Here is a 27,681-nt window from a genome sequence, read left to right on the forward strand (position 1 = left end):
CTAAGGGGGCGTGTCTCATCTCTCCCTATCACAGCTCAGGAGGCAGTTGAAGGATGAAACTGAGCATGTGCGGCCATCTCAGTGAGCAGGACAAAGAAATAAAGAAAATAACAAACAGCAGATGGCGCTATACAGATACATTTTATTAAATAACTCAGTGGCTCTGCTAAATTTTTAACTACATGCAATTACTAAAGTGTTTAGATCCAGATGCTGGTTTGAAACCTGTAAAATATTTTTCGCGGGACAACCCCTTTAAGATACTGTGTTATTTGGAGAGTCAGAGTGTTGGTGACATGACACATCTGAGGAAGAGATGCGATGTTATAATAAATCACAAATACAGTCTATGGTCAGAAGATTACCTCCATTACAGTTTACATCATCTACCTTTCTAACAGGTCAGGGAATAAAAATGTTTGTGGGAGTGCTTCTTTAAGGTGATAGGAGCAGGATCCAGGGTGTTAAGCAGAGGTCACATTCTGAAAGGTGCAGTTTCCAATGGAACATCCCCTTTATAAAGCGGTCCACTGGTCTTGACGTTCATTGTGTATAATCATATGCATCATGTGCTTTCGCCTGCATGCTGTGATTAATGGCTGACAGGATTGGAAATTGGAGACACACAGAGGTATAGTGGAGGCCTCATAGACCCACCGTCAACTCTAATGTTGGACCATTAACTCACTGTAAACCCGCACTGATTTGTCAATGGCAAATTATCATCAAAAACTGTGGAGTTTAAGCCCTTTATTCTGGGGAATTATTTTTGTCGAAGGTTTTATTAGCAGGACTTCCCAACCATTAGTTTTGGGATGAAACTTACTGGTATCGCTTAAAATTGTGTTATCATCTTCATATCTTCTACGGCTACGCTAATGGAGCTGAACTCCTCCTGGCATTTAGTGATAGATGTATATAACTTTTAGTTAACATTTCCAAATATTAAAATGCGGCTAAATCCATAGCCAGTTAAATGATGTTGGCCTCTTTAAATCCTTCACCGTTAATAACCACTCCATCAATTAGTCATAAGCTTATGGGTACAGAGATTTCACCATGTGTGATTAATTGATGAAGTGGGCATTGTATGTTGGAAGATATTTGATCACATTTTAACGTGCTGGGCTCCAACTGAATTAATGCGTCTCTTGGAAGAGCATGATTAAAGATCAGCAGAAGATTTAACAATTCTCAGAATTATCACGTGAAATAAATTTCAGTTTTCGCTTGTCACCCCTCGAAGAAGAAGCTGAACATTGATTAATATAGGGGAACAATTCTTAAATGAGGTTGTCTTATCAGGACAACCTTGGTTTATATGTCCTATCAGAGTATATATGTTAGGGGGGGTTGAGATCCTTCCACTTGAATCTCCTTCTATGAACAGCAATATATAGTACTAAGTGTGAGCAGATAAAATGAATGCTGGGCATGTAATACAACATTTTTCCTGTAGAGGCACTGCAGGGGAAATGTATGGCTGGACAAACAGTTCTTGGAAACAAACCCCTTACAATGCATATTTCCATTACCACTACAATCTTATACCTGATTTTCCTTCATGGTTTGACACATGTAGTACCTATTTGGCTTCCTATAGGAAATTAAGTTGCCACAGTGCCACCCCTAGACCTAGCCTTTCCGTCATTGTATGTGCATACAGTCTTTTCCATAACTTGACCTTTAGAAATATTATATTTTATTATATTTTTAAAGGGGCTATCCAGGAGTTTGATATACCATAGATGGCCTGTCCTCGGGATAGGTCATCAACATCAGACTGGCGGGGATCCAACTCCTGGCACTCCTGTTGATCAGCTGTTCGAAAAGGCAACGGAGGTCTTTGAGCATCTTCTTAGGCCAATAACATCATTGTACATCTGTAACATGGACTAGGCTCAGCTCAGTCCCATTCAAGTGCCGTGCTTGGCAAGCAGTGTGGAGACCACAACACTCACCAAAACTCTGGTGAGCTCAGTGGCCTCTTCAAAACAGCAGATTGGCTTGAGTGTCGGGAATCGGGCCTCTGCCCATAGGATATTGATGACCTATCATTAGGAGAGGCCATCAATATAAAACTCTCCGATTTATACGGTGAAAGTACAGTATACATCACTGTGCAGAGATTGTTGTCCTGTTGTTGTCACCCCCTATTGGGGGTCACAATCTAATTCACAAATGAACCTTCCATTATCTTTTTGAAATATGTGAAGAAACATGAATACACAGGAGGAACAGACAAACCCAGTGCAGATGTTGCCCTTGGTCGGATTCAGACCCAGGACTCCAGCAACTCAGGGCCGCAATGCTAACCACTGATTACTCAAATTAAAACATTATAGGGAACCAACAGATCAAATAATCAGAGAAGACAATGAGAGCAATACATGACTATAACACATACATTAATTTTACAGAGTTACTACCATTATTCTTTCCATTTGAACAGGATATTATGGCAATCCAAAAGATTGTGGCTTCCAAGGACACATACAAACCCAACATGAGTCACTGATGGCTAAGAAATGTTGTGATGTTGATTAAACAGTCAGAATTTGGCAAAAATTGTATCCAGATTGTGTCCAGAGACTTGCATGTGTTGGTTCTCATTTTGCATTTAGGATACCATTTGGTAGACCACTGAACAGCAAAGACTAACCAAAAGTGGCTGCTTACTATATTAAGTTTCATGGAAACATGGCTACCAATGGATGGTTCCAGTTTAGTTTTCTTTCCATCAGTGACCTCTGCTGTTCTCAGATACCTAATGTATACCTAAAAAAGAGCCCTATGTGATTAAAGGATAAATATATCATCTAAAAAAGGGGAAACAAACCTAAAGAGCTTGTACAGGATTAGTAAAATATGGTGCCACACGTGTCCATAGACTGTATTGAATATTGCTCTTCAGCTGCATTGAAGTGAATAGGACATGGCAGAAACCGGTGGACAAATGTAGTAATGTTTTTGGCAGACAAGAATCTGGATTTTTTTTATTTCCTATTCTTATACTGTAGTCTTAATCAGTGGGACGGTAACCCATGGGCAGTGAAGGACTAGCGCGCCTAGGGTCCACCAGTAAAATTCTTTCTGGGGACCCACTGTACAGCTACATGCAAATACCACCTGTTTACACAGCGAAGGGAAGCAGCAACATGCTCAAGATGATTGAACATAGTGTCTCAAAAAATTGAGTGCACCCCTGACTGTCATGGTGGGGAGTGGGGGAAACTCCCCACCGTGACAGTATGTCCCACTAGGTGGCCCTCAAACTGGAAGATGGAACATCCAGACAGAGCATAACTCCAGCACACACCAAGGCTGAAGTAAAACTGACTCCTGACCTTAAGCCACAGGTAAAAGAAGAACCTAGTGACAACACCCAGCAAGGTAGTTAACCCCTCCACCACCAAACAGGGGAGGAACCAGGAGAAGGGTAGGAAGGCACATACAAGCCAAAATAAATGTGTTGCCCCTGGCAACCGGCATGCACGGCCATGTGTCACACGCACAACACCAAGGACGTGACACTGACATTTTTGGAAATATTTTATGACATCTTTTCATGGGAAAACACTGAAGATCTGACACTTTGATACAATGTACAGTATTCAGTGTACAGCTTGTATAACATAATTTGGTGTGCCCTCAAAATAACTCAACACACAGCCATTAATGTCTAAACCGCTGGCACCAAAAGTGAGTACACCCCTAAGTGAAAATGGCCAAATTGTGCCCAATTAGCCATTTTACCTCCCCGTTGTCATGTGACTCATTAGTCTTACAAGGTCTCAGGTGTGAAGGGGAGCAGGTGTGTTACATTTGTTGTTATCACTCTCACACTCTCTCATACTGGTCACTGGAAGGTCAACATAGCTCCTCATGGCAAAGAACTCTCTGAGGATCTGAAATAAAGAATTGTTGCTCTACATGAAGATGGCCGAGGCTATAAGAAGATTGTCAATACCCTGACACTGAGCTGCAGCACGGTGGCCAAGACCATACAGCGGTTTAACAAGACAGGATCCACTCAGAACGTATTTTGCAAATTTAAAACATCAGGGGCCATGTGTGAGCACTAAACATCTAGCAAGACATTGAAAATCTACTCAGAGGCTGAAATCAGTCTCTCTGTGTGGAACAGGCCTCGCCATGGTCGACCAAATCAGTTTAGTGTACGTGCTCAGCGTCATATCCAGAGGTTGTATGAGTGCTGCCAGAGGTTACGGGGGGGGGGGGGTCAGCGTCAGCCTGTCAGTGCTCAGACCATACACCGCACACTGCATCACACTGGTCTGCATGGCTGTCGTCCCAGAAAGAAGCCTCTTCAAAAGATGATACACAAGAAAGCCCGCAAACAGTTTGCTGAAGAAAAGCGGACTAAGGACATGGATTACTGGAACCATGTCCTGGGGTCTGATGAGACCAAGATAAACTTATTTGGTTCAGATGGTGTCAAGCGTGTGTGGCGGCAACCAGGTGAGGAGCACAAAGACAAGTGTGTCTTGCCTACAGTTAAGCATGGTGGTGGAAGTGTCATGGTTTGGGGCTGCATGAGGACTGCCAGCTGTGGGGAGCTACAGATCATTGAGGGAACCATGAATGCCAACATGTACTGTGACATACTGAAGCAGAGCATGATCCCCGGCGTTCGGAAACTGGGCCCCAGGGCAGTATTCCAACATGATAAGCACCTCAAACACATTTCCAAGATGACCACTGCCTTGCTAAAGAAACTGAGGGTAAAGGTGCTGGGCTGGTCAAGCATGTCTCCAGACCTAAACCCTATTGGGCATCTGTGGGGCATCCTCAAACGGAAGGTGGAGAAGCGCAAGGTCACTAACATCCACCAGCTCTGTGATGTCGTCATGGAGGATGGAAGAGGATTCCAGTGGCAACCTGTGAAGCTGTAGTGAACTCCATGCCCAAGAGAGTTAAGGCAGTGCTGGAAAATAATGGTGGCCACATAAATTATTGACACTTTGGGCACAATTTGGCCATTTTTACTTAGGGGTGTCTTCACTTTTGTTGCTAGCAGTTTAGACATTAATGGCTGTAAGTTGAGCTATTTTGAGGGCACACCAAATTTACACTGTTATACTCTAAGAATAGGTTATCATGTGTATCCCTGGAAAGCTCCTGTAATGTGCTTGAACGTAGGCCTTAAAGGGGATGCCTGCTTATTAATTTGGATCACCTATTCTGAGGATAGGTCATCAATATAAAAAACGAGACAACCCCTTTAAACGGGTTGTTCCATCTGGGACACTTATGGCAAATCAATAGATGTGGGTCCACCTCTTATCTCAAGAAAGCGCAGTTATGGTCCGTGGTAACGGAATCCATAATGCAATTCACCTTTTACCAGTAAATGAAGCGTGAATGAATTTCATAACCTGAAATTCGCTCTTCTCTAGTTATAATATTGGGAAATGTTGAAAAGGAGAAGGCAAAAAAGTCAATAGCTACACCACTGAGATGACAGGACATTCGGGAAAGGCACAATTCATCATATGGCTGCCTTGAGCTGAAACCAACTTGACAATACAGAGGTTAAGATTCCGACTCCAAATTTCCTTTCAGACCCCAAATGGCAATCAGAGACATAAACACAGAAAGAATTGACTTGAACGGTTAATCAGTTTATGGAAATTCAATTTTCAGAAGATGTTAAAGCAATTTAAATTCAACGTATTTTGCAAATTTAAAACATCAGGGGCAATGTGTGAGCACTAAACATCTAGCAAGACATTGAAAATCTACTCAGAGGCTGAAATCAGTCTCTCTGTGTGGAACAGGTGGATTTGAGGTTTCTTAATTAGTTTAGCGAGCACAGGAGGACGCCAGGCATCTCTCCGTGTGTCGCTATTAAAACTCGTGTCATTAGATTGGATTCCAAGCTCGGCTGCCAGTTTTCACTGATTTGTGATATTTTCTTTTGGGCATTTCTTTGTTTATGACCAGAAAACTATTTAAAAACAGGCAGAAATGAGCTTAGAATATGCTTTATTATTGTAATTTTATGGATTTGTGCAGTGTTTCGCTAGATTTAGGTAGAGTTCATAATTTGGGGTAATTGAAGCTTGCCTGAATAAAACTTATCAAGTAAATTAAGTTGTGTTTGTGTTTTTTGTTTTGCTGTTTTTTCTCAACATTGTATTTCTAGATTACCAGAGGTTCCATGGAAAGAGTACGATGATATGTTATGGGGTCACCACACGTCCTAAACACTTTAGGATCCTACTCTACAAGTTAAAGCCAAATCACAAAGCGAACATTAGTATTACAAGGCACTCAATGAAAATAATTGATATTGATATATGTCTGTGAAGGTTCTCAGACAAGTGGATTTGTTGTATTTTTAATTTCTTGAAGATTTTTAACTAGTCTTCCAAATGGCTTTTTCAATTAGATTGGCGTGTATGAGAAGTCTATGGTGTTAAATACTGTAATGGTGACTCATGCTTCAGTCATAGAGGTAAGCTATGACTGAAGTATAAGGTATTATTAAAGAGTCTCAAGAGAGGTGTTAAAGCAGCATTGTAAGAGGCAGGCAATAGTTGTCGCACCCCAGTATGCCGGCGTTCTACACAGAACAGAAACTAAAGTACTGTAGTGATCTTTACAGAATGAGAATATGGTGTCTAAAGTTGGCCAAATGCACAGATGTTGGAAGAAGATGTTGGAAGAAGATGACAACCATTAATTTCCGATTCCTCCTGAATCCAGCAAAGTAATTTTTTTCTAGGCCCTCTCAATGTCCCATTATAGCCCCCCGGTACTCAATTTTGGTGCCACATAAGATGACTGGTAACCAATGTACAGGAAAGCATAGACTTGATTGCCAAAGTACAGAGAGGCGGAGAACAAATCTGTCTTCGGTGGGCGTTGTCTACTGTATTGCGAGATTTACCTAATCTCGTGAGACCAACCAATGTTAAGGTTTCAGGACTTCTGCATCACTCAGAGGCAGACCGCTTTGAATGGGCAATATCAGACTAATGCAGAAGACAATGCCTTCTGAGGACAAAAATGGTCTCTGCCTCTCTATATCTTGGTGGGCAATTAGCATATCTGGCACCAAAAAGGAGCAAGGGGCCATGGCGAGAAAATGTTGGGGGAATATAAAATTTACATTACAGTAAATTGGCATCAAGAGGAATGTATGTGGTAAAAAAAAAAAGAAAAGAAAAAGAAACCAGGACTAGCACAGTTCTTCACAGTGTAATTACTAAGAAAGATGAATCGGGAGAGCAGACAGTCTCCCCTTCTGCATGGATCCATGTACGAAACAGTTTATGTGAAACTGCTTTTTCAATTTTCCTAAATTATCAGAAAAAAAATGATCAGGAATGATCCACAGGTTCCTCGGGTTTCTCCACTGAATAGAAACCTACGTTTAGCTCCACCGCTTCACCCTCACTGTGGTCATCTGCGGTATGAAGAGACATACCGGTAATTTAATACAGAATCTTCACAGTTCTCATTTGTCAAAGAGAAAATTCTGATGAAATGTCTTCAATAATTGAAAAGGAATGAGGTATTTTTTTTTAGGGTACTTTCATACTAGCATTAGAGGAATCCGGCAGGCAGTTCCGTTGCCGGAACTTCCTGCCGGATCCTGCGGATCCATCTGACAAATGCATTTAAATACCGGATCCGTCTCTCCGGTGTCATCCAGAAAAAACAGATCCGGTATTTATTTTTTTACATTTTTGCAGACCTGGAAACCGGATACGTTTTTCCAGAACACTTGGTACCGGATCCGGCATTAATACATTTAAATGGAAATTAATGCCGGATCCGTCATTCCGTAAAAGTGACTGAACTGAAGACATCCTGATGCATACTGAACGGATTGCTTTCCATTCAGAATGCATTAGGACAAAACTGAAGCTTTTTTTTTCAGGTATTGAGCCCCTAGGACGTAACTCAATACCTGAAAACTTTAACACTAGTGTGAAAGTACCCTTAGGTGGTTCTTTAAAATGACCTGTTACCTCCTTTTATCTTCTCCTTCTTATTTCTCTCATATCACAATTAAACCTGCGAAATATATAAAGAACTATTTTTTGTGTGTTACAGATCAGCCATGTTCCCTATCATAATAAATCTCCTCCAATAAGCACATTTGAACACGTAGAGGCGTTTGTGGTCTTACCAAATTTGCCAAGACTTTTAAATACTTATGGTGAAATTAAAAGAGAATTCCATCTTGTATCTTCTAACGTCAAGAAATAATGGTGGAGTTGCCATCTGAGAAATAATGGTGGAGTTGCCATCTGAGAAATAATGGTGGAGTTGCCATTTGATCTCAATGAAACCCCCTTTCAAATGCTGTAGTATTAAGAATAGAGGTTTAGGAATAATGTGAGTTTCCAACCACCTCGAATGTGGGTTTGGCCACATTACAGACAGCCAAAAAGATTACATTTTTGGAATTTTTGTGGACTTGTGGTCCCATTGTAATGCTTGCTATGACTCTATGAGATAGCAGAAGAGAAATATTTAAAGGGGTTTTCTGGAACTAAAATATTTATGACCTACCTTCAGAGGTCTTTTTGTCCTAGTTTTCAAAATTTAAGTTTTCATTTAAACTCATTCCAAATGTTTCAAAATTTAAAAGGTGCTTTCCTAGAGTGAAATATTCAATATACTCGTAGGTCTCCAATATCTGATCAGTGAAGGTCCGACTTCCAGCACTCCTTCTGATCAACCGGTTGAAGAGACTGTGGCCTCCTTACAATGTACCAAGCACAGAGCTATACATTGTATAGTGGCTGTGCGTCGTAGCTCAGCCCAAGCCCATTCACTCCTATGGCACAGAGCTGCACATAGGCCATGTATCCATAGAATGTGACATCACTGGCCTAGGAAGAGGCTGAAACACTTATCGGAGCACTGTGGCCTCTTAAAATGGCTGATCAGCAGGGGTGACGGGTGTCAGACCCCCCACCGATCAGATATTGGAGGCCTATCCTGATAATAGGTCTTCAATATTTTACGCCCAGAAAGCCCATTTAAATTCTGAGCTTTTTTGAAAGATTGCCAATGAATTTGAATGAAAATTTCAAATTAAATTTTAAAAACTAGGACAAAAAAGTTTGTAGATTTTTTTCCCTATTCTTTTTCCAAATTACATGAAAAGCCAGAAAGTACGGTAGTTAACTTATATATATATAATACAGATAGTTAGTGGGAGATAGTCAGTGTAGGTTACATAGTGATATAGTGTAGCTGATAGGTTCCAGTGCAGGGTGTTAGGTAGTGTGATAGGAATTACTGTTTCTCTGCTGTCCATACATACATGCTACAGACATAGTGCACCAATGATGTCACAACAATACATAGTGCACCAATCAGTAACATGTAGTCAGACCTGCTAAAATGTGAATTTGCACGTATTGCGCAAAAAATATGCGCATCATTAGTGCCGATTTGCGCAATCGCAAAAATAGAATTCGTGAATTTATTGCGAATATTATGTGAAAAATTAGCAAAATATCGCGAAAACGAATATTTCCTATGCCGCTCATCACTAGTAATCAAATCAAATAATTGGGTTCTGCTTTATTTTGGGACCAGAGCTCTTTTTACATCAATTTTTTTTTTTTTCTAGTTTTTTTCTTCTCCATTTTACTGCTTCCTATCATTTAAATGCAAATTTCAGCAATATAAGCAGTCTGCTACTCTCGTCTCTCCACACTTCCTCCGCAGGGATCTATAATACAATACATTAATTGGAATTTTGTGCCAACGAATTGTTTTCATGGTAATTTAATATCCAGGTTAAACTGTCATGTTTGTTTTTGTTATGTAAAATATGTTTTGCTCTATTTTACTTGCACAATTCAGCCTTAAAGGGGTTGTCTCATTTCGGCAAATAACATTTATCAGGAAGTTAATACAAGGCACTTACTAATGTATTGTGATTGTCCATATTGCTTATTTTGCTGGCTGGAATCCTTTCGCTATCACATTATACACTGCTCGTTTCCACAGTTACGACCACCCTGAAAATCCATCAGTTGTGGTCGTGCTAGCACACTTTGCAAGCACGTCCACCGCTGCTGGATTTCAGGGTGGTCATAACCATGGAAATGAGCAGTCTATAACGTGATGGAAAAATGAATCCAGCCAGCAAAGGAGACAATATGGACAATCACAATACATTAGTAAGTGCCTTGCATTAACTTCCTCTACATGATAACTGCTATTTGCCGAAGTGAGACAACCCCTTTTAAAGTGGATGTCCACCTTTTTTCATCTCATGTTTAGTTTTAACATTCTGCACTTATTCATTTCTTTAAATATTATTATAGCTTTTAAAGCTTTGTTTTTTTCTGAGCTACCTACAGATAATTTTCAAAATTCTTCTTCCTGCAACCACCACTAGAGGGAGGCTATGAGCTCGAAACTGCTTTACTATAGAGTTCTATGTATAAACAGTAGATCATGAGCTCCAAGATACCCATAGTGGTGGTAGCAAAAAGTAAGAATTGTATTATTTAAAGATGTTATCCAAGATCAAAAACATTGCAAGGGTGATCAAGGCATGCGTTGAAAAAAATAAATAAAAAATTGTCAAATTCTTCTGGGTTGTATCCTCACCGGACCGGAAGAGTCACATGCTGTCTACATGCTTGTCTCTGCTGCCAGTCAATTATTGTGTCAGTAATGGCACCTGACCACTGGGTCTCGTTCACAATTGTCCCTATACACGCCACTTCTGAAGCCATTGATAGAGAGATAATACAATACTTATTGAAGCCACATTCTTATCAGTAAGATAAGAACTGAGCTATAATGAGTGTTGAGTGTGAGTATAATGTCAGAGAGCAGAGATAAGGAGTCCGTCAGCTCCTGGTCTGACGGAAATGACAGAAAATCCAAAGGGTGCTACTAGAGCATCTCAGCTCTGTACAGAAAAAAGGACACCATATTTTTTTAAAGACCAATTTAAAAAATTATTTTAGCTCAAAATGAGTGCAATGCAATGATAATAAATTGCCCCAAAGGTGTACAAAGCCTTTAATTAGACTCCTTGGAGATTCTGTAGTCCTTCAGATCTGATGACTTGACATCTGAAGTCACATCGTGAGGACCTTGAGAAGTGACACTGCTAAGTTTGGCATAAATGGGAAAAATTTGAGAACCAATGCTGATCTGTCTTATGCAACCAACCTAGCAGATCTGCGTCATAGCCCTGGAGTGTTGGGTCTCTAAAGCTAGATGATCAAAATGAATGTATTTTGGAAGAACATACAAACCAATGCATTCAAGTTGATGGAAGCTGACACCATCCCCCCCATCCCGCACAGTATTAAGTCTTATTAATGACTTCTCCACAATCTGTTACTTCTAACAAGTCTAGCCCTCATTCCTTCACATCCTATAAGAAACCCATGAAACGTTTTCTCCTATGTGACTTCCAGCAGATACATTACCTTTTGAAGGCACAGAAGCTTTGGAGCAAAGACGGCCGAGTCTACTTCATCTGATGTACGTTGCAATCAAGAAAACTGGATCAAATATGGCTCAGTGGGAAATGATGTTCGACACAAAGCCCCGGTAATTAGCGGCACCCATTGCCTGGATAATCAAGGAGCATGGACGAGTTAGCAAGAAAAAAGAAACGTTGCTTGTAATTAGGAGGAATTGTCAAAGGACAATTTGAATAATAGGGGCTCAACGTTCCCTTTGGTGGTAGAAGGGTTAAGTCGTCATTACTCGTCATATACTGTTTTTAAAGTATTTTGTATTTTCAAAAAATAAGTGAAAAAAAAGTGTTTCGCCTTCAAACGATTGTCACTTTGAGGAATATGGGGAACAAGCAAATTAATGTCTCCTTCTAAAAGCTTAAAACAGCCAGCAGCAATTAAAGTGAATAAATTACTTCGATCTTCACATCCTGGTGTTGACATACAGAAGAGTGGAACGTTCGAGATGTTACCGTCATTTGTCTTCTTTATAGTGAAAGATGCATTAGCCCGGGTGACCTTGCTATTCCTAAAAGACTTTGGATGGGAAGTACATGTTTGTTTCAAATAAATCTTAACTCGAGAAGAAGAAGTGGTTGCCTCTTTGAGGTAACACCTTCCAGCAGTGGTACTTCAGGACCACACCTGGAGGACCCAGCATATTCTCTCGGTGCAGTATGTAGCAATTACAATATATATTGGGGAGGTGGATACTGGGGTTGTGGGTTTGGAATGCTATTGAATGGTGTTGGGATTATCTACAAGTTCCTCCAACCAATCTTCTTGCGGTCTTCAGTGTCCTTCTTCCATTTTGCTTGTCCTGGAAGATCATAGCTGAACATAATGTTTCTCCATGATACCCCCTTCAAACAAACCCCATATCTGAGCTTTGTGGACCTGAGTGGGTTTACTTTGGTGTTACCACCTCTTCTTTGAATTTAGCAATTATAGTGAATGAATCACTCCGATCTTCACACTTCGGTGTTGACATACAGAAGACTGCAACGTTTAAGATATTACCATCATTTGTCTTCTTTACAGTGACCTTGCTGTACAAAAGACTTTGGAAGTAAACGTTTGTTTCATATAAATCTTAACTTCTCAAGAAGAAGAAGAAGTGCTTGAATTGCCTCCTTGAGGATACACCTTCCAATGGTGGAACTTCAGGACCAGGCATATTCTCATTGTATAATATCTTGTGAAGACATATGGAGGAATGTGGATACTGGGTTCATGGGTTTCAAGACTGAGTAGAGTTAGTATTATTTTCAGGCATCCTTGTGGGTATCTTCTAAGGTCTTCAATTTCCTTCTGTCATTTTGCCGGTCCTGGAAGCTCATAGCTGAACAAAATATTTGCCCTTAGGCACATGTCCAGAAACAATATACAACCCCTGTATCTGAGCTTCGTGGACCCCAGTGAGTATAATAATGTGTTACCACCTTTTCTTAGAACTCTGCATTGTGCTGCTCCTCTGCTATTCCTCCTGGAAATAGATAACTGGGTATTGCAATCCCCCTTGTCAACAGGGTGTGTCTCTACACAGTGTAGCAAGGTCAGTACTGACTGGATAGTGTTCCCAGTGCCAAGGGAAATGGTAACCCCTAGTTGTCAATTTAAAGATACATTTCCAGGAGGAATAATAGAGGAGCAGCACAATACAGTGCTGTTGTGCTAAGTATTTGCATGGGTCCTCTTTAAGGGTAGTGCTGTGCAGCAGGTCACAGGGTTGTTTGCTGTCCCACTTTCTCCTGCACTAGGAGGAATAATAGAGGCGCACACTGACTCCCATAGAGGTAGCACACCAATGGGAGCAATAGATTCTGGAAAAGGGGGTCACCTGTTCCCAAGGGATGAGGATAGCAGTATTTCTGAACAACTTTCTAATCACTCCGTGTCTCCAGGGCCGGTTTTAAACAAAGTGTGGCCCTGGGCAAAATTTTAAGTGGGGCCCCAAAAGAAATATTGCACATTCACACACAGCCTGCCTGCACTGATTGCGGATTACACAAACTGCAGTGTAATACAGTACCAGCAAGGTGTAGAAGATTATCTTTAGGATAGGTCATCACTATCAGATCGGCTGGTGTCCTTCTCCCGGGACACCTGCCGACTTACTGTTGGGAGGCCAGTGATGTCACTGTATATCAGTCACATGGCCTAGTTGCAATTCAGTCCCATTCTAGTGAAAGGAGATGAGCTGCAATACCAAGCATCGCGGCTGTCTAACGTACGGCGCTGTGCTTGGTAAACTATAAAGAGACCGCAGTGCTCACCGGAGCTCTGCTGAGCGCTGTGACCTCTTCAAACAGATAATCAGCAGGGGTGTCAGGAGTCGGATCCCCACTGATCTGGTACTGATGACCATCCTGAGGATATCATATCAAATTCTCAGGTAAACCTTTTAACTGAAAAAAAAACCAAGAAGCAGGTTGGAAAGACAAACAAATATAGCCTTTAAAGTGTAACTCTCCTTTAAAAACACTTTCTACATGTCATAGTGACCACATACCTCTTACATTCAGGGACATCTCCTGTCATGTAGATCTTCTCTTTCCTCTTCTCCTCCGTTTGACCCAGACCACCATGACAAATACTTTAAGCCGCATCTCGTCTCTACAGAGTTTGTAATGTAGACACGTTAGATTTCTAAATTTTTCCATCAACCTCCTCATCCTGGTGTCCCCACAGTGTCATCCTGCTGCCACCCCCAATACTGTGCCCGTTGTGCCCACAAATGCCCCAGGTACTGTACTGCTGAAAAAATAGTGACCCTAATAGACATAATTGGGGTAATTTATCAAACTGGTGTAAAGTAGAACTGGATTTCCAAAAGAGCTGTCAAATATGAAAGGTGGAATCTGATTGGCTGATATGGGCAACTAAGCCAGTTCTACTTTAAACCAGTTTGATAAATTACCCCAAATGTCCCTATAGTGTCCACAGCAGCTATAATGTTCCCTAGAGTGCCCCAGTAATAATAACACCCACTATTGTGCTCCAGGCAATACTCCCCATACTGCCCCCACACAGTAGTTTCCCCCACACAGTAGTTTCCCCCCACACTGCCCCCCACACAGTAGTTACCCCCATACTGCCCAACACATAGTAGTTTCCCCCTTGCTGCCCCCACACAGTAGTTTCCCCCACACAGTAGTTTCCCCCACACTGCCCCCCACACAGTAGTTTCCCCCATACTGCCCCCCACACAGTAGTTTCCCCCATACTGCCCCCCACACAGTAGTGTCCCCCATGCTGCCCCCACACAGTAGTTTCCCCCACACAGTAGTTTCCCCCACACTGCCCCCACACAGCAGTTTCCCCCCACACTGCCCCCCACACAGTAGTTTCCACCACACAGTAGTTTCCCCCACACAGTAGTTTCCCCCACACTGCCCCCCACACAGTAGTTTCCCCCACACTGCCCCCCACACAGTAGTTTCCCCCACACTGTAGTTTCCCCCACACAGTAATTTCCCCCACACAGTAGTGTCCTCCACACTGCCCCCACACAGCAGTTTCCCCCACACAGTTGTTTCCCCCACACAGTAGTTTCCCCCACACTGCCCCCACACAGTAGTTTCCCCCACACAGTAGTTTCCCCCACACTGCCCCCACACAGTAGTTTCCCCCACACAGTAGTTTCCCCCACACAGTAGTTTCCCCCACACAGTAGTTTCCCCCACACAGTAGTTTCCCCCACACAGTAGTGTCCCCCACACTGCCCCTACACAGTAGTTTCCCCCACACTGCCCCCACACAGTAGTTTCCCCCACACAGTAGTTTCCCCCACACTGCCCCCACACAGTAGTTTCCCCCACACAGTAGTTTCCCCCACACAGTAGTTTCCCCCACACAGTAGTTTCCCCCACACAGTAGTGTCCCCCACACTGCCCCCACACAGTAGTTTCCCCCACACAGTAGTTTCCCCCACACTGCCCCCACACAGTAGTTTCCCCCACACAGTAGTTTCCCCCACACAGTAGTTTCCCCCACACAGTAGTTTCCCCCACACTGCCCCCACACAGTAGTTTCCCCCACACAGTAGTTTCCCCCACACAGTAGTTTCCCCCACACTGCCCCCACACAGTAGTTTCCCCCACACTGCCCCCACACAGTAGTTTCCCCCAGACTGCCCACACAGTAGTTTCCCCCACACTGCCCCCCACACAGTAGTTTCCCCACACTGCCCCCACACAGTAGTTTCCCTCACACAGTAGTTTCCCCCACACAGTAGTTTCCCCCACACTGCCCCCACACAGTAGTTTCCCCCACACAGTAGTTTCCCCCACACGGTAGTTTCCCCCACACAGTAGTTTCCCCCACACTGCCCCCACACAGTAGTTTCCCCCACACTGCGCCCACACAGTAGTTTCCCCCAGACTGCCCACACAGTAGTTTCCCCCACAGTGCCCCCACACAGTAGTTTCCCCACACTGCCCCCACACAGTAGTTTCCCCACACTGCCCCCACACAGTAGTTTCCCCCACACTGTCCCCACACAGCAGTTTCCCCACACTGCCCCCCACACAGTAGTTTCCCCCACACTGCCCCCACACAGTAGTTTCCCCCATACTGCCCCCACACAGTAGTTTTCCCCATACTGCCCCCACACAGTAGTTTCCCCCACACTGCCCCCCACACAGCAGTTTCCCCCCACACTGCCCCCCACACAGTAGTTTCCACCACACAGTAGTTTCCCCCACACAGTAGTTTCCCCCACACTGCCCCCCACACAGTAGTTTCCCCCACACTGCCCCCCACACAGTAGTTTCCCCCACACAGTAGTTTCCCCCACACAGTAGTGTCCCCCACACTGCCCCCACACAGTAGTTTCCCCTACACAGTAGTTTCCCCCACACAGTAGTTTCCCCCACACTGCCCCCACACAGTAGTTTCCCCCATACTGCCCCCACACAGTAATTCCCCCCACACTGCCCCCACACAGTAGTTCCCCCCACACTGCCCCCACACAGTAGTTTCCCCCACACTGCCCCCACACAGTAGTTTCCCCCATACTGCCCCTTACACAGTAATTCCCCCCACACTGCCCCCACACAGTAGTTTCCCCCACACAGTAGTGTCCCCCACACTGCCCCCACACAGTAGTTTCCCCCACACAGTAGTTTCCCCCACACTGCCCCCACACAGTAGTTTCCCCCACACAGTAGTTTCCCCCACACAGTAGTTTCCCCCACACTGCCCCCACACAGTAGTTTCCCCCACACTGCCCCCACACAGTAGTTTCCCCCACACTGCCCCCCACACAGTAGTTTCCCCCACACAGTAGTTTTCCCCACACTGCCCCCACACAGTAGTTTCCCCCACACTGCCCCCACACAGTAGTTTCCCCCATACTGCCCCCACACAGTAATTCCCCCCACACTGCCCCCACACAGTAGTTCCCCCCACACTGCCCCCACACAGTAGTTTCCCCCACACTGCCCCCACACAGTAGTTTCCCCCATACTGCCCCCCACACAGTAATTCCCCCACACAGTAGTTTCCCCCACACTGCCCCCCACACAGTAATTCCCCCCACACTGCCCCCACACAGTAGTTCCCCCCACACTGCCCCCACACAGTAGTTTCCCCTACACTGCCCCCACACAGTAGTTTCCCCCACACTGCCCACCACACAGTAATTCCCCCCACACTGCCCCACACACAGTAGTTTCCCCCATACTGCCCCCCACACAGTAGTTTCCCCCATACTGCCCCCCACACAGTAATTCCCCCACACTGCCCCCACACAGTAGTTTCCCCCACACTGCCCCCCACACAGTAATTCCCCCCACACTGCCCCTACACAGTAGTTCCCCCCACACTGCCCCCACACAGTAGTTTCCCCTACACTGCCACCACACAGTAGTTTCCCCCACACTGCCCACCACACAGTAATTCCCCCCACACTGCCCCACACACAGTAGTTTCCCCCATACTGCCCCCCACACAGTAGTTTCCCCCATACTGCCCCCCACACAGTAGTTTCCCCCACACTGCCCCCCACACAGTAGTTTCCCCCACACTGCCCCCCACACAGTAGTTTCCCCCACACTGCCCACCACACAGTAATTCCCCCCACACTGCCCCACACACAGTAGTTTCCCCCACACTGCCCCCCATACAGTAGTTTCCCCCACACTGCCCACCACACAGTAATTCCCCCCACACTGCCCCACACACAGTAGTTTCCCCCATACTGCCCCCCACACAGTAGTTTCCCCCATACTGCCCCACACACAGTAGTTTCCCCCATACTGCCCCCCACACAGTAGTTTCCCCCATACTGCCCCACACACAGTAGTTTCCCCCATACTGCCCCCCACACAGTAGTTTCCCCCACACTGCCCCCCACACAGTAGTTTCCCCCACACTGCCCCCACACAGTAGTTTCCCCCACACTGCCCACCTCACAGTAATTCCCCCCACACTGCCCCACACACAGTAGTTTCCCCCATACTGCCCCCCACACAGTAGTTTCCCCCATACTGCCCCACACACAGTAGTTTCCCCCATACTGCCCCCCACACAGTAGTTTCCCCCATACTGCCCCCACACAGTAGTTTCCCCCACACTGCCCTAGGGTTGCCACCTTTTCTTCAAGCCAAACCTGAACACGGGTGGAACGCATCGGGACCGGAAGTTGCGCTCCACAGGCCAGGAGTGGGTCCAGCTGTGGAGCGCTGAGGAACGGGCCAAGCAGACAGGATATCAGAGAGGACAGTAGGGTAAAAGGAAACACAAGGAGGAACAATAGTAAAAGAAAACATTTAAAGGAGGGAGGGAGTGTCTAAAGACAGAGCCGCCCTGTGCTAGCATCACAGCTGATCGCCTGCAGTGACAGCTGATCGTCCCCACTGCCGACTCCTCATCGGCCGCCGCCGCTGACTGACACTCGACGACGCCACTCACCGCCAGCTGTCAGGTGTGCAAGTCTGCAGTTTGAATCCTGTGCCCGGGTCTGAGAAAGGCTTGTACCCTGGCACAGGATTACAAACCCGGACTGTCCGGGTCATTCCCGTACGCGTGGCAACCCCACATTGCCCGCACACAGCAGTTTCCCCCCACACTGCCCGCACACAGCAGTTTCCCCCCACACTGCCCGCACACAGCAGTTTCCCCCCACACTGCCCGCACACAGCAGTTTCCCCCCACACTGCCCCCCACACAGTAGTTTCTTGGGGCGCTGGCGCTCGGGGTGCTTTGTACGGTATATCCCGGAGCCACAAGCGGAGCTGGTCCAAGCATTCAGTACATTGGCAGAGTAGCACCTCAGGCCAATCCTTCCCTCACTGGTGGGTTTTGCCCCCTTTTCAGGCATACCGACCTAGTGAGGCCAAGGCACACCTCAGGCCAATTAGGTAGGGGGGTGGTGGTTGGGCATCTTCCACTCGTTTAGGTCCTGACCACAAGTGTTAAGGCTGGCCGCAGGCTAGCCTGGATTTGTGGGAGGGGCCGGTACCTGTCTTAAGCAGTCTGGCTCTCCCAGGCAGCACGTCGGCATTCGGACGTCCCCTGCCCACCCATTCCCATTCTTCATTCAGTCATTCAACCATCACATTCAGGGTATGCCCCCTTTTTCAGGCATACCGACCTAGTGAGGCCAAGGCACACCTCAGGCCAATTAGGTAGGGGGGTGGTGGTTGGGCATCTTCCACTCGTTTAGGTCCTGACCACAAATAATAATTTCCCCCCACACAGTAATCCCACCATAATATTTTTTCCCCACATAGTAATTTGCCCCCATACTGCAATTCCCCCCCCCCCATGTACTGTCTCTTCACATGTCCTCCTGTGTGTCCCCCCCATGTCCCCCAAAGCTGGCACATAAAAAAAATAAAAAAATAAAAGCTACATACTCACCTATGTGCCAGGCACGCACACTTCACTGTGCTGCCTCCCGGCACAGGCACACGTGATGGCGTCATCACGCACGCCTGCGCCAGGATTTTACTACCACATAGTGGTACCACATAGGCCTCAGGCCTACTAGGCCTAAAGCCTATTGCGGTGATCGGCGGAGGGGCAGGGAACTATGCGCTCCTGTGCCCGCCGCAGTATGTGGGCGTTCGGGTCGGCGTTGAGCCCCCCAGCGGTGCTGGGCCCGGGGCTGCCGACCCGAATGTCATCCGCCACCGACTGGAAGGGGGCCCCTTTGGTGACGGGGGCCCAGGGCACTCGCCCAGTTTGCCCCCCCTCCCCCCGTAACGCCAACCCTCCATTCCTCCTCATTTTCAAGATCTCTGTTTGCAGGCAGTAAATGCAAACTGCTTGCATGCAGAGGCTGGAAAGTCTATGCTGGGGTTTTCTCTGATTGTATGCCGTCCTCTGCCAGACTGATACATTGTAACAAACCATCAGGGAAGGGTTTCTCACATAGAGAATTGTCCAGCCGGGAAACAACTGAACTACGTCTCATCTGTGGGAGGTATCAGGAAAGGAGATGTTTTCAGACTCTGGAGGCCATAAGGAATGCCCCTTATTCACTGACAGCAAGCAGTGATCTTAATGCTGATGTGTGGAAGAAAGTCGCAGAAGTCTTGGTTAGGCAATGACTGAGCGTTCCCTCCCTTTAATGTTTCGCCGCGGCGCTCCGGTCAATCACTTGTGACTGGAGATCCTGTATAATGACTTCATGGTAATTGGTCGCTCCTCTGGTACAAATCACCCACGTGCCGCACCTCGTTAATCCTGCTGCAGTAATTAGCCACCCCTGTCACTACAGATTATGATGTTCTAGCGCACGGCGTGTGCAGGCCACTAAGTAATAAGTAATACTGCCACATTCCGCCATATACTGTACATAGATTATATCAACTGAACCAGGCACATTCCCCGTATCCTGAGATCACTCCAGTCTACATGGGTGTAACTTCTGCCCCAAACTAATAGCATCATTAGGAGTTCAGCTCTGGAGTGCTGTCCTCATGGAGTAGAGCAAAAAGCCCTTACTAATTGTATAACAAAAAGTTAAAGGGGTTGTCCCGAGATGTAAACGTTTACCCTATTCGCAGATAAAACTCTGACTGGTTGGGGTCCGACCACCGAGAACGGCGGTCCCGAGCACTGCCAATGAATGGAGCGGTGTTTGAGAACATGCGCGGCCGCTCCATTCATCTCTATGGGACTGCTCTACTCCAGTGGTCGGACCCCCCACTCATCAGATACTAATCCTCTATCCCATGTATTTTGGAACAGCCCCTTTAAGCAATTTTTTGCGATTTTTCAAGATCTCTGCCTGCTTTCCTTGAGTGGAAATCTTACTTCCGCAGGACGGATCCCTGTGCTGGTCATGGAGCAATCCTCCAGACTGGTCCTAGTGGTGTTCTTAGCCGTCCTGGATAATGCGGGTACCACCAATGGCCTGACATGTGACCAGGAGAGATGAGTCAATCTTCCAAGATTCTGTTAGTTTTGGATTCTACAAAGTTCGGTTCGGGTCGAATCTAGTTGTTCCGAACCAAAGTTGCTCCAATTGCCCTGGAGATTGATATATACCCCCCCTTCTAAAACTGATTTTTTTTTTTATGAAAAGCTTCATCTTGTTTCATTAATTTTGTACAAATCTTTTCATTTTCCCCGCTCTGATACACCGCCAGGTGTGACTGTACCTACTTTGATCGTTGCCGCCTCAAACCGTGGTTATTGCTTGGCCGCAACTGACTGCAATTACCTCCCGCCGGGTGGTGACAGCGCACTATTCATTGATCTTTTTGCAAGATTCGGCAGAATCAAACCAGAAAAGATTCGGTTTCGACTCAGTGCCTAAAAAATCAGAGATTCAGAACAAATCTACGAATAGATTCGCTCATCTCTATCATTAGGTAACTTTAGGAACGGCATGTTATTATTTGAGCACTATATGGCGGTGTGGTCATGGCTGCTTAGGCGCTGTGCAGTTACTTTTGCAGTGAATGGTTGTGGCACTGTATGATACGGTTATTTATACACTATATGGCCGTATACAGTGCTGGCGCCGACAGAAGGTTCCGCGCACATGGCATAGGGTTGCCATGACCCGGACAGTCCGGGTTTGTAATCCTGTGCCCGGGTACAAGCCTTTCTCAGACCCGGGCACAGGATTCATTCAGTCTGACTTGCTCGCTCACGGTCCTGACAGCCCGCGGTGAGTGTGCGGCGGTGAGCTGCGAGCGGCCGGCACTCCTGGACTGGCTCGAACCTGAAGAGGACGAGGCCGCCGGTCAGGATGAATTGGAAGCCGGAGAGCTGGGGGCTTCTGGTGGTCACGAAGACGCTGCTGAAGGAGAGCAGCAAACCCTCGCCCCACAGCATGGCGGCTGCGCCGGGACTGAGCCGCTCTCACTCCCAGATCAGGCCGAATAACAATGAGACGAGCCGCGGGCCTGCGCTCCTCCCCTCCCGGCTCTTCTGCTGCGCTCCTTTCCTATCACCTCCCCTCTCCCCCGGTCTCCACTGCCAGACTTTCACACAACACTCGAGTGACGGTTCCTGGGGATGAGGGCCACATTACTCTAACTGGGGGTCACTAATGGGGGCATTATTCTTAATGGGGGGCACTAATGGGGCCATTACTCTTACTGGGGCACACTAATGGGGGCATTACTATTACTGGGGGTGCTAATGGGGGCATTACTCTTACTGGGGCACACTAATGGGGGCATTACTATTACTGGGGGTGCTAATGGGGGCATTACTATTACTGGGGGCGCTAATGGGGGCATTACTATTACTCGTGGTGCTAATGGGGGCATTACTATTACTGGGGGCGCTAATGGGGGCATTACTATTACTGGGGGTGCTAATGGGGGCATTACAATTACTGGGGTAGCTAATGGGGGCATTACTATTACTGGGGGTGCTAATGGGGGCATTACTATTACTGGAGGTGCTAATGGGGACATTACTATTACTGGGGGTGCTAATGGGGGCATTACTATTACTAGGGGTGCTAATGGGGGCATTACTATTACTGGGGGTGCTAATGGGGGCATTACTATTACTGGGAGTGCTAATGGGGGCATTACTATTACTGGGGGTGCTAATGGGGGCATTACTATTACTGGGAGTGCTAATGGGGGCATTACTCTTACTGGGGCACACTAATGGGGGCATTACTATTACTGGGGGTGCTAATGGGGCATTACTATTACTGGGGGCGCTAATGGGGGCATTACTATTACTGAGGGTGCTAATGGGGGCATTACTATTACTGGGGGCGCTAATGGGGGCATTACTATTACTCGTGGTGCTAATGGGGGCATTACTATTACTGGGGGCGCTAATGGGGGCATTACTATTACTGGGGGTGCTAATGGGGGCATTACAATTACTGGGGTAGCTAATGGGGGCATTACTATTACTGGGGGTGCTAATGGGGGCATTACTATTACTGGGGGTGCTAATGGGGACATTACTATTACTGCGGGTGCTAATGGGGGCATTACTATTACTGGGGGTGCTAATGGGGGCATTACTATTACTGGGGGTGCTAATGGGGGCATTATATTACTGGGAGTGCTAATGGGGGCATTACTATTACTGGGGGTGCTAATGGGGGCATTACTATTACTGGGGGTGCTAATGGGGGCATTACTATTACTGGGGGTGCTAATGGGGGCATTACTATTACTGGGGGTGCTAATGGGGGCATTACTATTACTGGGAGTGCTAATGGGGGCATTACTATTACTGGGGGTGCTAATGGGGGCATTACTATTACTGGGGGTGCTAATGGGGGCATTACTATTACTGGGAGTGCTAATGGGGGCATTACTATTACTGGGGGCGCTAATGGGGGCTTTAAAATTCCTGGGGAGCCACAGTATGACAGCGACTTCTCACCCTGTGTTAAGCCACGCCCCCACAACTACACCCCCTTTGGGGGGGGGTGGCTTAACTTGCCCGGCATTTTTTGTTGGGAAAGGTGGCAACCCTAACATGGCATCATCATGCATCTTATCTGCACTGATACATTGTAACAAGTAGGAATACCTCTGCTGCTGATGTAGTTAGCCCACAGCGGATTCATTCTGTAGCCGATGACGCTATGTGTCTTCGTTGTGGATTTTCCGCATGCAGTTGTGCCGCACACATGCCACGTGTGGCCCTACCCTAATAGCCTCCAGCAAGACTGAGCGCCTAGCGTCGCACTTTACGCAGTCTAAGAATGCCAATCACAGTCTTAAAGGGGTTGTCCCACCTCTGAGACCTGCACCTATCTCTAGAACTGAGCCTTTAAAGTGAAGGAGAGCAGACTGCGCCCTCCATTTATTCCTATGATAGCGCCGAAAAAGCTTAGCACTGGCTCTGCCATGTCCATCAGCCCCATAGAATGGAGCGGTGGTCGCACTTGCACTGGGCGCTTTCCATTCATTTCTATGCTCTGCTCGGCTATTTTCGGCACTCCCACAGGAATGAAGGGGGGGGGGGGGGCAGCCGCGCGTGCCTGGTCCCATCTCCTCCACTTTGCCAGCTCCGTTCTAAGTACAGGTGCGATATGTTCTGAATAATGTTAGAAAAAATTTACTATTTTGGCTCATCGACCTTTGTAAATTTAGAGTGGCGTGAATCCTGCGCCAGATTTGTCCTAGGTTCTGTCCATGCGCCAAAAAATTCTGTCTATGCCCCCCCCCAAAAAAAAATCTAGTCTAAGTTTACTAAGTTTTATTCCAAAAATGCGCCAACCTTTTGACAAATTTTTGGAGCAAGAAGCTGCATTTAGAGCATGCCTCCTTTCTGGCGCGGTCACGCCCTTTTCTAGCAAAACCATGCCCCATTGCTGAAAGCTTAGAAAAGTGTGTTAAAAGGGTTAATAAATGTAATGCAAATTGAGCCCCAAATCTTCTCTCTTCTCCTGACATGCCTTATGTCAAATTAGAATTCTGGAGCATCATCACTTAGCGGTCTGCATTGTGCCGTCCCTCTGTTACGCCTCCTAGAAATGTCTGCAGAAATTGCCGACTGAGCATTACCAGTTGGTTGGCGTGCCCCTGTCCAATCAGTGACAGATTGGCAAAGACAAAATCTCTTGGCACCCAGCTATCAATCTGTTCATCGAGTTCTAGGAGGAATAACGGAGGAACAGCACGACAGGGAGACTAGTATTTACAAAAAAAAAAAAAAAGCCTCAGGTGGCGCTTTAATTTCCTTTGATGGTGGCGGACGTCCTAGCGGTGGGCGGCGAGGCCGCTTGTCACGCTGGCAGAAGGCGCGCTGTAAGGCGTGGGGAGCAGATGTTACAATAAAACCAGACAAATGGCAATTCGCGCCGTACCAGATGAAACTAATCACAATTAATATGATCCGCCGTGAAATTCCTCTCTTCAGATAGAAGTGGGAGATTTTACAATTAGGAGGCAGACGCCAAAAAAGAAAAAAAAAAAGCGAATTCCATGGAAACGACTCAATGTGTCAGATCAGACGTGAGCCATGACGGAAACTTCCTTTAATCCGGCGCTCTACAAATATAATGAAGGGGGACCAATACTTCTGCAAAGAAGAGAGGATCCAGTGTACTGCCCCCAGACTCCTGCACTGATACATTGTAGCAAACTACCAGGACAGGAGACGGTTACAGCTTCCCAGAACTGATGCATCGTTGCCAGCGAGAGGAGAGATTCAGGCCAGAGGCGTTTATCATCGTGCGATAACCGTAAGGGCTCACGCACGCTAACGTACTTTTTTGCGGCCCGTAGGCGGAATCATTTGGTTTCAAAACCGAAAATGACTCTGTGGGCGTTCAATTTCCATATGTCCGCAAAAAAGATGGTTTGTGTCCTGATGGTTTGCTGCAGTGTATCAGTGTGCAGGTAAAAGCTCGCAGAGGATGCCACTGTAGCAAATCTACAGGCGTAGGATGGGTGATTTCTGTTCACTGACCGTAAGCACTGATATGGAAAGCAGTGAGGAATGTGAGGCTGACGACAGGGTCTACTAGAAAGCTCTGCTGGTATCTATAACAAGCTGGATATACATGTAAATCTCGCTCTACTGCGCCCCCTACAGGCAGGAGATTATCATCAGCGCAGAGTACGGGTCTGGTTGGCTACGTCCGATGCCAGACACATCTCCTGGCAAATGTTTAAAGGGATGTTCCAGTTGTATGTACTTTTTCTAATTTCTTTATGCTTGAACTATTTGCCATTTTCAATATCTCTGCTTGCTATCAATGAATGAATGAACACTCGTTCCTATTCAGAGACAGTAGACTTGGATGCAGTCTAGACAACTGTGAGCTAAACCCATCAGAAGGAGCTACACAAATCTCTCATTAAAAAAGTGTTCTCTGCAGGACATAGTATAGGTTTCCTGCCTCTGAATGCAAGCAAGAATGATTCTATTCACTGACAGCAAGCACAAGTCTTGAAAACTGTGGAGAAGTGAAACATAAAGTGCTGTATATTAGAAAGTTGTAGAATCCATAGTGATACCATGATGGAAAACAGAGATGTGGTCAGGAGAGCCGGTGGTCTGGTTGCTTAGGATCATCAATGTTTGTGGTTTATAAGGTGAACCTATAGGTGGCACTGTAGATAGGGTGGACATCCTTCTAAACCTATTTGCATATTTGTTTTCCCATGGAGCATTGCCCTATGGTCTCCCTAAGGAGAAACATATCTCCAGGTATCTGGGTGTCCATCTTATGAGAAAACCCAACTGGGTACATCACTAAGAAGACCGAAGACCGAAAACCGAAGACCAAAGACAACACCACTGGTCTGATGACCACCAACAGTCCAAGACAGCTTGGCTTGTTCTAGTATATTGCGTCTGTGACATGACCGCACCATTAGACTCAATCATTGCTCCAACACATAAACCAAACATGGACCATGGAGTAAAACAAGGGGTAACTGAGATTCAGCTACAACCAATGTAAATGTCACACCAAGCAAGGTCACAGGCATGGGTAGAAGACCAGAAGACAAGGTCCCGGAGAAGCCATTAGTAGTGTGTTCCTAGGGACAAGTGAAGGGAGCACTGGTGGACTTCACTTCTTACCTGGGTGACAAGTGGTTCGAGGAGGCTCTCCACGGTAAGAGTCCTGATTTCCAGACTTTTGGGGTCCCATTTAAGAATGATGGGTGATGTTGCGGATGTCATTTTCCTGAAAAGACAATTAAAGGAAGGGTTAAAAAAAAATATTCTAAGTGCCACAAAGTAGAAGATACTGTAAGTACATAAGAATGCTCTACATCCACCTCTACATGATTTCCACATAGACCCAACTAGATGCGATTTACCGAATACTAAAAAAGATGACCAGGTTTATATTGCTCCTCCTATAGCATGGTATGTCGGTCAGAGGACATGGCACGTGTGGTCCGCCAAGAGCCAAAATGTCCATTCCTATAAGAAACTGGGTGACAACCGCTGTGAAAGCTCTAACAGAGACTGTATTAGTTGTCACCCAACTTCACATAGAGTTCTCCGGTAGCAGAATATCTATTCTATATCTGCTCTAATCTCTGGACATCTCTGGCCATCAATATCTGATTGGTGGGGTCAAACTCTGTGGACCCCTATCATCAGCTGTTTGAAGAGGCCATGGTGCTCTATTGAGCTCCATGGTCAGTTCCTAGTCCATTGACGTCACTTTCATTGGTCACGTGGCCAAGGAGCACTTCAATGGGGCTGAGCTGTAATACCAAACATAGCCACTATACAATGTAGGGTGCTGTGCTAGATAGGCTATGAGGAGGCTGGATCAGCATGGATGCCGAAAATTGGACCCCAATAAATCAGATACCAATGACCTATCCCAATATTCTACGCCCGGAAAACCCCTTTAACCTCTTCCTGTTTAAAAACCCCTTTAATATGTATGATGGAAGTCGGGTCTATGCCCACTCACAGGCTGGTGTTATAGCTGCCGGGTTTTAGCCAGCAGACACCTAGAGCTAGTGTCTGTGATCGGCGATAATCCGATCACAGACATTTAACTCATCAGATGTGAGCAATGAACAACTGCAAGGAGTTTCGGGTTTTTCCTTTTTCTGCATTCATTAACAGCAAGCAGAGATTTAACAACAAAATAGCGATAATTTGAAACAAAGTATATTACAAAGACATTTTATCTACATAACATAGAAAAAAATCTTTTTACGCTGACGGAACCCCACCGATCGTCTGGATCCCCGTAACGTAGTTGCATTCAGGAATTGCTATTTTAGCGATATTCTAAAAAAAATTGCCTGAAAAGCAGCTGCAGTCA

General features: G+C 46.1%; 1 protein-coding gene across 6 annotated transcripts in view; it reads right to left on the reverse strand.

Annotated features, from left to right (window-relative positions):
• The window catches only part of CTNNA2 (catenin alpha 2), a 2,102,590-nt gene extending 2,076,020 nt beyond the window's left edge, over positions 1 to 26,570 (reverse strand). For all 6 annotated transcript variants that reach the window (XM_040419295.1, XM_040419296.1, XM_040419294.1 and 3 more), the window contains exon 1: positions 26,469 to 26,570. In XM_040419295.1, the coding sequence (XP_040275229.1) occupies positions 26,469 to 26,570 (102 nt within the window). The remainder of the gene's footprint in view (positions 1 to 26,468) is intronic.
• Positions 26,571 to 27,681: the final 1,111 nt, after the last annotated feature.

The sequence above is a fragment of the Bufo bufo genome, chromosome 2 (assembly GCF_905171765.1).
Source record: "Bufo bufo chromosome 2, aBufBuf1.1, whole genome shotgun sequence".
Taxonomy (NCBI): domain Eukaryota; kingdom Metazoa; phylum Chordata; class Amphibia; order Anura; family Bufonidae; genus Bufo; species Bufo bufo.